Raw genomic sequence first — 13,205 nt, forward strand, 5'->3', positions numbered from 1 at the left:
CGAATGTTGGCGATTTGATCTCTAGTTCCTCTGCCTCTTCGAAACCCAGCTTGTACTTCCGGTAGTTCTTGGTTCACATGCTGCTGAAGCCTAGCTTGTAGGATTTGGAGCATCACCTTGCTGGCATGTGAAATGAGCGCAATTGTGCGGCAGTTTGAACACTCTTTGGCGTTGCCCTTCTTTGGAATGGGAATGTAAACTGACCTTTTCCAGTCTTGTGGCCACTGCTGAGTGTTTCAAATTTGTTGGCATATTGAGTGCAGCACTTTAACAGAATCATCTTTTAGGATCTTAAGTAGCTCAGCTGGAATATTGCCATCTCCTCTAGCTTTGTTGTTAGTAATGCTTCCTAAGGCCCACTTGACTTCACTCTCTAGGATGTCCGGCTCAAGTTCAGTGACCGCACTATCATGGCTATCAGGGACATTAGGATCTTTCCTGTATAGTTCTTCTGTGTATTCCTTCCACCTCTTCTTAATCTCATCTGCTTCTGTTAGGTCCCTGCCTTCATTGTCCTTTATCATGCCCGTCTTTGCACAAAACGTTCCCTTGAGATCTCCGATTTTCTTGAAGAGATCTCTAGTCTTTCCCATTCTATTGTTTTCCTCGACTTCTTTGCATTGTTCATTTAAGAAGGCCTTCTTGTCTCTCCTTGCTATTCTCTGGAACTCTGCATTCAGTTGGATATATCTTCCCCTTTCTCCCTTGCTTTTCGCTTCCCTTCTTTCGTCACCTACTTGTAAAGCCTCATCAGACAGCCACTTGGCTTTCTTGCATTTCTTTTTCTTTGGGATGGATTGAGTTGTTGCCTCCTGAACAATGTTACGGACCACCGTCCATAGTTCCTCAGGCACTCTGTTTATCAGGTCTAATCCCTGAAATCTATTCCTCACCTCCACTGTATATTCATAAGGGATATGATTTAGGTCATACCTGAATGGTTTAGTGGTTTTCCCTACGTTCTTCAATTTAAGCCGAAATTTTGCAATCAGCAGCTCATGATCTGAGCCACAGTCAGCTCCAGGTCTTGTTTTGACTGACTGTATAGAGCTCCATCTTTAGCTGCAAAGTACATAATCAATCTGATTTCGATACTGACCATCTGGTGATGTCCATGTGTAGTGTCGCCTCTTGTGCTGTTGGAAAAGAGTGTTTGCTATGATCAGTGTGTTCTCTTGGCAAAACTCGATTAGTCTTTGTCCTGCTTCATTTTGTACACCAAGGCCATGCTTGCCTGTGATCCTGGTGATTTCTTGACTTCCTACTTTAGCATTCCAATCCCCTATGATGAAGAGGACATCTTTTTTTGGTGTTCGTTCTAGAAGGTGTTGTAGGTCTTCATAGAACCAATCAATCTCAGCTTCTTCGGCCTCAGTGGTTGGGACATAGACTTGAATTACTGTGATGTTGAATGGCTTGCCTTGGATTTGTACTGAGATCATTCTATCATTTCTGAGATTGTACCCCAATACTGCTTTTCCCACCCTCTTGTTGACTATGAGTGCTATTCCATTTATTCTAAGGGATTCTTGCCCACAGTAGTAGATATGATGGTCACCTGAATTAAATTCGCCCATGCCTGACCATTTTAGTTCGCTGATTCCCAAGATGTCAGTGTTCAATCTTGCCATCTCAGATCTCAGTGGTCATGTTTGACCACTTCCAACTTACCTTGATTCATTGATCTTACATTCCAGGTTCCTAAACAATATTGTTCTTTACAGCATCGGACTTTCTTTTCACCACCAGACACATCCACAGCTGAGTGTCCTTTTGACTTTGGCCCAGCCGCTTCACTCTTTCTGGCGCTACTTGGAAATTCCCTCTGCTCTTCCCCAGTAGTATACTGGACACCTTCCAACCTGAGGGGCTCATCTTCCGGCGTCATATCTTTTAGCCTTGTGATACATTCCATGGGGGTTTCTTGGCGAGAATACTGGAGTGGGTTGCCATTTCCTTCTCCAGTGGACCACATTTTGTCAGAACTCTCCACCATGACCTGTCCGTCTTGGGTGGCCGTGCATGACATAGCTTATGGCTTTACTGAGTTATGCAAGCCCCTTCGCCACAACTAGGCAGTGATCCATGAAGGGGAGTAAAACCTTGACTTGGTAGCTAATAGGTAGCCAATGCAACTCTTTTAATACAGCTGTAATATGTGTATAGCTGTTGCATTCTGCATTAGCTGTAGCTTCTGAATCAGGCACAAGGGCAGCCCCACATAGAGCACATTACAGTAGTCTAATTGTGAGGTTACCAGTGCATGGATCACTGTAGCTAGAATATCTCTATTGAGGAACAGGAGTAGTTGGCACACCAGGTGAACCTGGTAATGGGTGCTTTGAGCCACTGAGGTCACCGGGGCTTCTAATGACAATGAATGATGGATCCAGGAGTATCTCCAGACTACACGCCTGTTCGTTCAGAGGGAGTGCAATGCCATCCAGAACAAGCAAACAACCCAGTTACCAGACTTGGGAACCATGACCCATTGTGTCTGTCTTGTCAAGATTCAGCTTCAATTTGTCAGTCCTTTTCCAGCCCATAACCGCATTCAGAACATGTTTTGACCTCTCTTGATTCAGATGTTACAGAGAAACAGAGCTTGCCCCAAATCTCCTAATGACCACTCTCAATGGCATCATATAAACATTAAGCAACATTGGGAACAGAATATTGCCTGAGGCACCTCACAGTGCAACTGCCAAGGAGTCAATGTGCAATCAATCACCCAATGTTATTCTCTAGAACCATCCCCGCAAGCAGGAGTCAAACCAATGTAAAATGGTGCCCTAAACGTTAAACTCACAGAGTCATTTCAGGAGGCTACCGTGGTCAACAGTATCAAAAGCCACTGAGAGATTGAGAAGAATCAACAAAGTCACACTCTGCCTGTCCGTCTCCCAAAGGAGGGCATCCATCAGAGTGACGAAGGCTGAGTCTGCCCCCAAACCAGGTCTGAACCCAGACAGGAATGGATAAAGAATATCAGTTTCATCCAAGAGCACCTTCCACTGAGACGCCACCACTCTCTCAAGCATCTTACCTAAAAAGGGGTATTTGTGACCGGGCAACAGTATAAATCTTTGGCTTGAGGGAGGGTTTTTAGAGGAGTGGTCACACCACTGCCTCCTTCAAGGCAGCGGGGACCACACCATCACACAATGATGCATTCACCACTGCCCCAATCCAGCCAGCCAAGCCTCTGTGGCTAGCTTGAAGAAGCCATGATGGGCAAGGGTTGAGAGAGTATGTGGTGGGTCACACATATGCAAGCATCTTGTCCACCTCCTCAGGCTTCAAAAACTGAAACAGATCCCACAGCACAGGACAAAAGAACGCAATCGACACCTCAACGTATACTCTATTAATTGTGGCATTCACATCAGCATGAAGGTGAGCGATTTTATTCTTGAAATATTTGGCAAACTCATCATATCAGGCCTCCATGGGGCTCCAACACTGGATTCACTGGGGTCGATGAAAACAACTACTGAACCTCTTGGAAGAGCTCAGCTGTTTGGTTATTTGAGGATGGGATGGAGGCAGCAAAGCCTTCTTTGCTACCTTCATTACTATGCAGTAGGCAAAATTATGTGCTTACAGGCATCTTTGATCACCCTCATGCTTCCAGCCCTCTTCTGGGCCATTTCATTGACTGTCCAAACTCCACAGTGCCAAAGAGGGCACTCAGGAGTGATTGTGTCAACGGCCCATTGCGCCCTGTCATTCCATAGCAAGACAAAGGCCTCAATAGAATCTCTGGCTCTGACTACTGGAAAATCCCCCAGAGCATTCAAGAAACCCTCGGATTCCATAAGTCTCCAGGAGCGGACCATCTTAATGGGTCTCCCAGGCAATACCTTTATTAGGACCAACCAAACTTCCACAAAAGAGTGTACAAACTTTTTCTCCAGAACTCTTAATCTGGCTAGGTGGTACAAAAGCTGGGAGGGTGGGGAGAAAAACAGAAAAAGGTAAAGATTAGGCCAGATATTGTGGTCACGAGATCTTCATCTTAGACTCAGCCTCAAGATGGAGATTGCAGGTGGAACGAATTCACCACTGGTAGGTGCTGCAAGTATCAGTTTACACCTAGCATTTTGGTACGAAGAAGCAATGGCTGATCCCCATTCTAGTTGTAACTCAGACTTGTCTCTTGCCTTGGGTGAAACACTGTTTCACCCTTGATTTTTTCTCACGGACCAGCATGGCTATCTTTGTTTTCAATGGGTATTGGCATGATGAGGTATAGTACATATTGCACCTTCTACAAATGCAAATCTGTTTTTTTAAAATGTTTTAATTATTTTAATTATGGGGTTTTATTCGTTCATCTTGTTCGCTGCTCTGAAATCTTTGATGTGGAGCAGTATATAAATATTGTAAATAAAATAAATGAATTAATTAATGAAGGAAGGAAGGGAGAAAGGAAGAACTGTGTTTGGACAAAGTGGGCTGTAGCCTGTGAAACCTTATGTAACTATAAATTTGTCAGTGCCACAGGATTTCATAGTGTTTTTGCTGCTATGATTCTGTGATAAAGCATCATAGCAGCTATGATAAAGCAAGAATGGTCACTTTTTATCCAGTAGGTGGCAATGCTCACAATACTTACATATCCTTTGTAGCTAGAATCTAGTTCTGGCCCTGTTGGTGTTTTACTGCGGATGATGTTCTCTGTCTGCTGTATCTGGAAACGACTGGTGTCTAAAGCCTTGTCAAGCTGGCGGATATGTGTTTCCAAGGAACTTGGTTCTCCTGCAATAAGTATACAAGGGCAAATACTATGAACCCAGCCTAAGACACTGAAATGCCTCAAACTAGAAAATAAAATGGAAGGTAGTGTTAATTAGGTTAGAAAGCATGAAAAAGGTCGACTGCAGTAGTATGTCTATGACAAATCTCATTTGTAACTGCAAGTGTGTCAGCAACTGTTTGGGGACAAGTGGTTTTTAGGAGGGCTATATGCTGGTCATCAAGACAATTCATTTCCCATTAGACCAAACACTCTACATTTATTACTGCATCCTAAGGAAAGGTTCCTCTTGTGCAAGCACCAGGTCATTATTGACCCCTAGAGGGACGCTGCTTACGCTGATGTTTTCATGGCAGACTATAGCGGGGTGGTTTGCCATTGCCTTCCCCAGTCATGACTACCTTTCCCCCAGCAAGCTGGCTACTCATTTTACCGACCTCGGAAGGATGGAAGGCTGAGTCGACCTGAGCCGGCTACCTGAGACCTGGCTTCTGCTGGGGTAGAACTCGGGTCGTGGGGAGAGTTTTGGTTGCGATACTGCCACCTACCACTCTGCGCTACACGAGGCTCAACTGCATCCTTAGACGTTTTGCAATATTTGTGGTCTTCTGACTAGGCAATTGGAAAGAGCTTGGAAACTGCTATACGTTTTCCCTTCTTAAATGTTGGGGGAATTTTATGTCTCCTGCATTGGATAGTTTCAGGCTACAATCACATAGACCTAAGGAACTCAAGCTGGCTTAATACTGAGGCAAAATATACAGGATTCCACTACACAAATTGCAACATAAATAAATAAACAAATCACAGTGATTCATACACTTTCCGCCAAATTCCAAGCGTTACAATGCTCTAAGTGTCAAGCTACTCTAAGAATATTTCTAATTTTCTAGCATGCAAGTAACAGACTGCACCAGAACCCATGGATATTTGGAAGCAAATCAGTGTCTCAGATTTTTTTGAGAAGGAAGTTAAAACTGCAAAGCAGGATTGAACTTTTGCTACAAAAAAAAGGGGGAGAGAGAAGAAGCGGAAGCCATGTCGTGCGAGGAAAAGTCTCCTCACAGAATGTTGGATGTTGCCGAAAATGTATATGTTGTGATAACTCAAAGTAGCAGATAATGTGGAATGTGAATCAAGTGGACATTATCTTGTTTTGAAGACCTGTTGTCCCATCCCTACCAAACCTATTGTTCTGTGCTAGTGACACTTCACAAAAGTTTTATGAGGGAGGTGTAAGACGGCTGGCTCTGACCTGAGCAGGAAGTTCATCTAAATATCCTTTTCCTTCCATAAAACACTATGATTCTAAGGTTTAAAAGTGTTTTAAATTGTGCCTTAAATGTGAGATTCTAAGGTGCATAATAATAGACATATTTTCCCAGAAGGGCAACACAATACACTCTGTCCCTCAACCAGTGGTGTAGTGGTAAATTTGGAAATGTAGGTGCTTGTTGTGACGGTCTCCAAAGACAGTCCGAAAATTTCAGGCAGCTGTGTCGATCCATATCAACAAACCAGTTCTAGGAGTTTTCATCTCCGCCAGGAGCATGTATCTGGTAAAGCAAATAGGTCTTAATTGCCCATTCCAGACCAAGTCATCCCAAATACTTTGCATTCCAGCATGGAACAATATATTGTTGCTTGGAAAATTCATTCCCCCCACAGCTACAGTAAGGATTGCAGCTAAGCTCAGAGGGAACAGGGAATTCTGCGGGTGGGCGTGGCAGATGACATCAGAGTCCCTGCTAATGAAAAAGTGCCGGGGCTGTGTCCCTGCGAGCCTTGCCTCCACTACATCGCTGCCCTCAACCCAGATGCTATGCAAGAGGAATGTTAATACTATTATTCTGAGAAGACTGCTAAAAAAACCCTTTCTTATTCTGCAAACATTTGAAAGCTTTTTTTTTTATTATCCCAGTGATTCCATAGAAGAAAAAGTGTTTTAAATTGTGCCTTAAATGTGAGAAAGTTCTCTATCAACATGCTAGTGCTTCTGCGAGAAGACAAGTGACTGGGTTAAATAGTGAGTAAGATGGCAGATGTGCTAATAAGGTACTGTTGTACATGTGTTAGCGTTGGGCAAACGTTAAGCTTTTTAATGCATACCATAGATATTTCTAAGAGCATTTTCGGTAAGTTTTACATAGGCTTCAGGGCTCTCAGGAATCACTAAATCTGTAAAATTAAAACACAACCCAAGTTGATTGCTTGGCAAGAATTATTTCATGCTCATCCCTGTGAGACACTTCTTAGGAAGGGAATAAACCCCCAGTTGTACTTTATTTCACACTTTTCTTTTAGACAAAAATAAATTAATCACAGTGTCCTCTGAGAGCGGTTAAAAAATCCAGATAAATAAGCTGCACTGCAGACAATGGGTTGGATCCAGACCTAGTCATACTTAGAGCAAACCCACTGAAATCAACGGAAAACTAGTAATGACTAACTTAAGTCCCATTGATTTTAATGGATCTACTCTAAGTAGCTCAATCGAACCCTGTCTGCCTGTGGAACAGAACTGCTGATGGAATGGATTGCCCCTCCCCACTGCAGCCCCTTGTGGGGCCCCCCCCCAATTCTGCTCCAGACATTTGAGGAGCCCTCCGGAGCACATCTGAGAGGACATGCAGGGGCTGCAGGGAGAAGCAGAGCAAGGGGAAGCCCCATCTGCCCCCATGCTATTGGACGTCACCTACTAAGAAGGTACCTATAAGTCCAGTAATGTAGTAAGAGATCAGATCTGGCTGGTTCACTGTAGGGATGGACAGGTCAGTCTATTTTGTTTTTGTGTGTATTCCTGGATGTACATTTTCCCCAGTTTCCTAATTAATGAGCATTTTTTTTCAAAAATCTGCATGAAAAGTCATAAATACTTATTTAAATATGCATTTTGAATGTATTTTCTCACAAATATGCATTTAGAAGGGGATTTTACAAACTGTAGGGATTTCTAAAAATATTTTTCATAAAATACACATTTTAAGTGGATTTTGGTGCTTTTTTAGATCCAAGAATTGCATTTCAAAATTTGGATAAATTTAAAATTTGAAGGATAACGATGTTCTGATCTGCACATTTGTCAAGGAGGTGTGGATCAGGTCAGTTCCCATAGAAATTTAGAAATATTGCATTTCTCAGGCATCCCTACTTCTGTGGGGCCAAATACACAAACTCTATCTTATATTGTACTTTTGGTGATGGAGGGAACCACTGTCAAGTAGTGTGTGAGAAAGTGAGGCTTGGTCACAGCCTGATTTTATGCATATTTGCTCAGACATACATCCCACTGAAGTCAGTGGTTCTTACTCCCATGTAACTGTGCAAAGAAATGTAGATTTTTGCCAGTCTCACACTCTTTGTGGGAGGGAAAAGGAAAGGAAGCCACTAAGCAACCCTATATAGATCTCTCCTAGTTCCCTCTCCCCCTTCATGGATCACTGCCTTGTTGTGGCGAAGGGGCTTGCGTGACTCAGTGAAGCCATAAGCTATGCTGTGCAGGGCCACCCGAGACGGACAGGTCATGGTGGAGAGTTCTGACAAAATGTGGTCCACTGGAGAAGGAAATGGCAACCCACTACAGTATTCTTGCCAAGAAAAACCCATGGAATGTATCACAAGGCTAAAAGAGATGACGCCGGAAGATGAGCCCCTCAGGTCAGAAGGTGTCCAATATACTACTGGAGAAGAGCAGAGGGAATTTCCAAGTAGCGCCAGAAAGAGTGAAGCGGCTGGGCCAAAGCTGAAAGGACACTCAGCTGTGGATGTGTCTGGTGGTGAAAAGAAAGTCCGATGCTGTAAAGAACAATATTGCTTAGGAACCAGGAATGTCAGATCAATGAATCAAGGTAAGCTGGAGGTGGTCAAACATGAGATGGCAAGATTGAACATCGACATCTTGGGAATCAGCAAACTAAAATGGACGAGCATGGGCGAATTTAATTCAGGTGACCAGCATATCTACTATTGTGGGCAAGAATCCCTTAGAGGAAATGGAGTAGCATTCATAGTCAACAAAAGGGTGGGAAAAGCAGCACTGGGGTACAATCTCAAAAACGATAGAATGATCGCAGTACGAACCCAAGGCAAACCATTCACCATCACAGTAATTCAAGTCTATGCCCCAACCACTGAGGCTGAAGAAGCTGAGGTTGATCGGTTCTATGAAGACCTACAACACCTTCTAGAACTAACACCAAAAAAAGATGTCCTCTTCATCATAGGGGATTGGAATGCTAAAGTAGGAAGTCAAGAAATCACCGGGATCACAGGCAAGCATGGCCTTGGTGTACAAAATGAAGCAGGACAAAGACTAATCGAGTTTTGCCAAGAGAACACGCTGATCATAGCAAACACTCTTTTCCAACAGCACAAGAGGCGACACTACACATGGACATCACCAGATGGTCAGTATCGAAATCAGATTGATTATGTACTTTGCAGCCAAAGATGGAGCTCTATACAGTCAGTCAAAACAAGACCTGGAGCTGACTGTGGCTCAGATCATGAGGTGCTGCTTGCAAAATTTCGGCTTAAATTGAAGAACATAGGGAAAACCACTAAACCATTCAGGTATGACCTAAATCATATCCCTTATGAATATAGAGTGGAGGTGAGGAATAGATTTCAGGGATTAGACCTGATAGACAGAGTGCCTGAGGAACTATGGACGGAGGCCCGTAACATTGTTCAGGAGGCAGCAACTCAATCCGTCCCAAAGAAAAAGAAATGCAAGAAAGCCAAGTGGCTGTCTGATGAGGCTTTACAAGTAGCTGAGGAAAGAAGGGAAGCAAAAAGCAAGGGAGAAAGGGGAAGATATACCCAACTGAATGCAGAGTTCCAGAGAATAGCAAGGAGAGACAAGAAGGCCTTCTTAAATGAACAATGCAAAGAAATCGAAGAAAACAATAGAATGGGAAAGACTAGAGATCTCTTCAAGAAAATCGGAGATCTCAAGGGAACGTTTTGTGCAAAGACGGGCATTATCAAGGACAAAGAAGGCAGGGACCTAACAGAAGCAGATGAGATTAAGAAGAGGTGGCAAGAATACACAGAAGAACTATACAGGAAAGATCCTAATGTCCCTGATAGCCATGATAGTGCGGTCACTGAACTTGAGCCGGACATCCTAGAAAGTGAAGTCAAGTGGGCCTTAGGAAGCATTAGTAACAATAAAGCTAGTGGAGATGACAGTCTTCCAGCTGAGCTATTTAAAATCCTAAAAGATGATGCTGTTAAAGTGCTGCACTCAATATGCCAACAAATTTGGAACACTCAACAATGGCCGCAAGACAGGAAAAGGTCAGTTTACATTCCCATTCCAAAGAAGGGCAATGCCAAAGAGTGTTCAAACTACCGTACAATTGCGCTCATTTCACATGCCAGCAAGGTGATGCTCCAAATCCTACAAGCTAGGCTTCAGCAGTATGTGAACCGAGATCTACCGGAAGTACAAGCTGGGTTTCGAAGAGGCAGAGGAACTAGAGATCAAATCGCCAACATTCGCTGGATCATGGAGAAAGCAAGAGAATTCCAGAAAAATGTCTATTTCTGCTTCATTGACTATGCTGAAGCCTTTGATTGTGTGGATCACAACAAACTGTGGCAAATCCTTAAAGAGATGGGAGTACCAGACCACCTTACCTGTCCTTTGAGAAACCTGTACGAGGGTCAAGAAGCAACAGTAAGAACCAGACATGGAACAACCGATTGGTTCCAAATTGGGAAAGGAGTACGACAAGGCTGTATATTGTCGCCCTGCTTATTTAACTTATATGCAGAGTACGTCATGAGAAACGCCGGGTTGGATGAATCACAGGTCGGAATTAAGATTGCCGGGAGAATTATCAAAAACCTCCGATACGCAGATGATACCACCCTAATGGCAGAAAGCGAAGAGGATCTAAAGAGCCTCTTGTTGAGGGTGAAAGAGGAGAGTGCAAAAGCTGGTTTGAAACTCAACATTAAAAAGCTCAGATCATGGCATCTGGCCCCATCACTTCCTGGTATATAGAAGGGGAAGAAATGGAAGCAGTGACAGATTTTACTTTCTTGGGCTCCAAGATCACCGCAGACGGTGACTGTAGCCATGAAATTAAAAGACGCTTGCTCCTTGGGAGGAAAGCTATGGCAAACCTAGACAGCATAGTAAGAAGCAGAGACATCACCTTGCCGACAAAGGTTCGTATAATCAAAGCTATGGTTTTCCCAGTAGCAACGTATGGCTGTGAGAGCTGGACTCTAAGGAAGGCTGAGCGCCGAAGAATTGATGCTTTCGAACTGTGGTGCTGGAGAAGACTCTTACAAGTCCCCTGGACTGCAAGGAGATCAAATCAGTCAATCCTAAAGGAAATCAACCCTGAGTGCTCATTGGAAGGACAGATACTGAAGCTGAAGCTCAAATATTTTGGCCACCTAATGCGAAGAGAAAACTCCCTGGAAAAGACCCTGATGCTGGGAAAGACTGAAGGCAAAAGGAGAAGGGGACGGCAGAGGATGAGATGGCTAGATAGCATCACCGATGCAATGAATATGGACTTGAGCACACTCCGGGATTGAGCACAGGACAGGAAAGCCTGGCGTGCTGTGGTCCATGGGGTCACGAAGAGTTGGACACGACTGAACGACTGAACAACAACAACAAGTTCCCTCTCTGCTAGTCAATGAATATTTGCTAAAAATATCAGAAGCCAGAACTGGCCATAAAACCTGCAAGCGTATGCAAAATACTAGGAGGCTAAAGGTCAGCTATAGTGAGATTCCTCAAAATCTGAAAATATTACAATTTTCTTAAGAACTTCCCTGCAGTGCTGGACAAAGGAAGGAGAAATCACTGACTGATTATACCTGCTAGGCCTGCTGCTCCTCTAAGATAAAAATCTTTGCCTTCTTGCACTTCTTCTTCAGAATGCAGCGCTCTTGAAACTGCTGTTTCCAGGTCACGGCTCAGGTCATAGTCATGATCCCATTCCAAGGGAATGGAATCTACACTAGCAGGAGTGTCCCGTCCTGACCTTTCACTTTGGAGTGGGTGGGGGAGGGATAATGAGAGGTTGGAAGAAAGGTGTGGGGAGAGAACACCATCTGCAGATTTGTCATGCCAGTGTATGTCAGAAAGATCTGCCGATTCATCCAGATCCACTTCGTGATCAGACAGGTCGTGTTCATCATCTGTGAGCTAGAAGGAAAATTAAGGAGTCAATTAATACTTTTCTTAGTGGATCATACCACTTCTTCTAAGGTCAATATGATAACAGTGTCATTGTGCAACATTCAAACTCACAAGATTCTCATTCTCTTTCTTTCATTGCCGATGTTTTAAAGAACTGTTTGTTTTAAAGAATCAGATAACATTAATAAAAGCAGCTAAAAATAAGCATTTCTTAAATGCTTAGCACTCATCTGTATTGTTGCCTATCAGGTAACTGTCTCTATGCAACAGATGCTATCTCCAGCCCAACAGGAAAATTACTGCAGGATTTTGGAACTGATCTATAGTAACTATAAAAATATATTAATTTGGACTAGGACTAGTTCCTTTTCTTTCATCTTCTAAAAACCACCATTCTCCCGTAAGTCTGTTTTAGTCTGATTTCCAGATCCAACTTCTGTATTTCCCCTTTGCATGTTCAGTCTGACTTAAAAGAACAATGGCTGTCTAGACATGAAAGTATTCCTTTCACAATTCCCTGTTCACTCATTATAAAAGTCTACTTGTGGAGCAACCGGTTACAGTTCTAATTCAGTTCTTGTGTAGCTGAACACGTTTACCATTCTGCTTCAGAATGTCCCCATCAACATGGGGAGGTTGGGAGTGGATAGGCTGGGGCAGAATGTGCATCCCTGTTCCTCCCTATGAGGAGACTTTTATAATGACTGAATACACCTAATGAAGTTTCGGTGTAATTCTGGATAGATTCTGCAGCTCTGATCTTGCAATGTCATGCTTGTAAAGCTCATGAAGCTTTAGTTTACCATTCTTTAGACTGTAGCATTTTTTTGAGCAATTGCACACAGGGCCTGTTAGCTTGTTGAAGAATTACAAAGTCTGCAAATAATCCCACAAAAAAATGATACATACTGGGAGGCGGATTAGCTTTTTGTGATACCGTTCCACTCGGCCAAAGACCTCCTGGCAGTATCTTCGCAGCTCATCAAGCTCTTCCTCAATGACAGCTGCATCCAGAGGTTCACTTTTCTCTATCAGCTGCTCACCCTGGGCAATGATCTGCTCAATTTTGTGATTGTTCAGTGTGATCTCCTGCTGAAAGGCCTGCAAAAAAGAGACACAATTAAAGAAAAAACATTTCCAGTACACATTAATTATTAAATAGGTTAATTGACTGTAAATGTTTTATCTAGCAAAGGTTTCTATTATGGATGGTGTATAGAACAAGCACAGAGCTGGCCATGCAGCTGATTATCCCACAGGTAAACAAAATAGATG

At 43.3% G+C, this 13,205-nt stretch overlaps 1 protein-coding gene across 2 annotated transcripts in view; it reads right to left on the reverse strand.

Moving 5' to 3' along the window:
- Positions 1-13,205, reverse strand: part of SYNE1 (spectrin repeat containing nuclear envelope protein 1) — a 459,183-nt gene that overhangs the window by 27,525 nt on the left and 418,453 nt on the right. For both annotated transcript variants that reach the window (XM_084827854.1, XM_084827855.1), the window contains 4 exons: positions 12,840-13,031; positions 11,606-11,936; positions 6,869-6,937; positions 4,619-4,761 (listed from right to left, as the gene is read on the reverse strand). In XM_084827854.1, coding sequence (XP_084683980.1) covers positions 4,619-4,761; positions 6,869-6,937; positions 11,606-11,936; positions 12,840-13,031 — 735 coding nt within the window. The remainder of the gene's footprint in view (positions 1-4,618; positions 4,762-6,868; positions 6,938-11,605; positions 11,937-12,839; positions 13,032-13,205) is intronic.

This window comes from Heloderma suspectum, chromosome 1 (assembly GCF_057233095.1).
Source record: "Heloderma suspectum isolate Gila_16-S chromosome 1, 16-S_ref, whole genome shotgun sequence".
Classification (NCBI taxonomy): Eukaryota; Metazoa; Chordata; class Lepidosauria; order Squamata; family Helodermatidae; genus Heloderma; species Heloderma suspectum.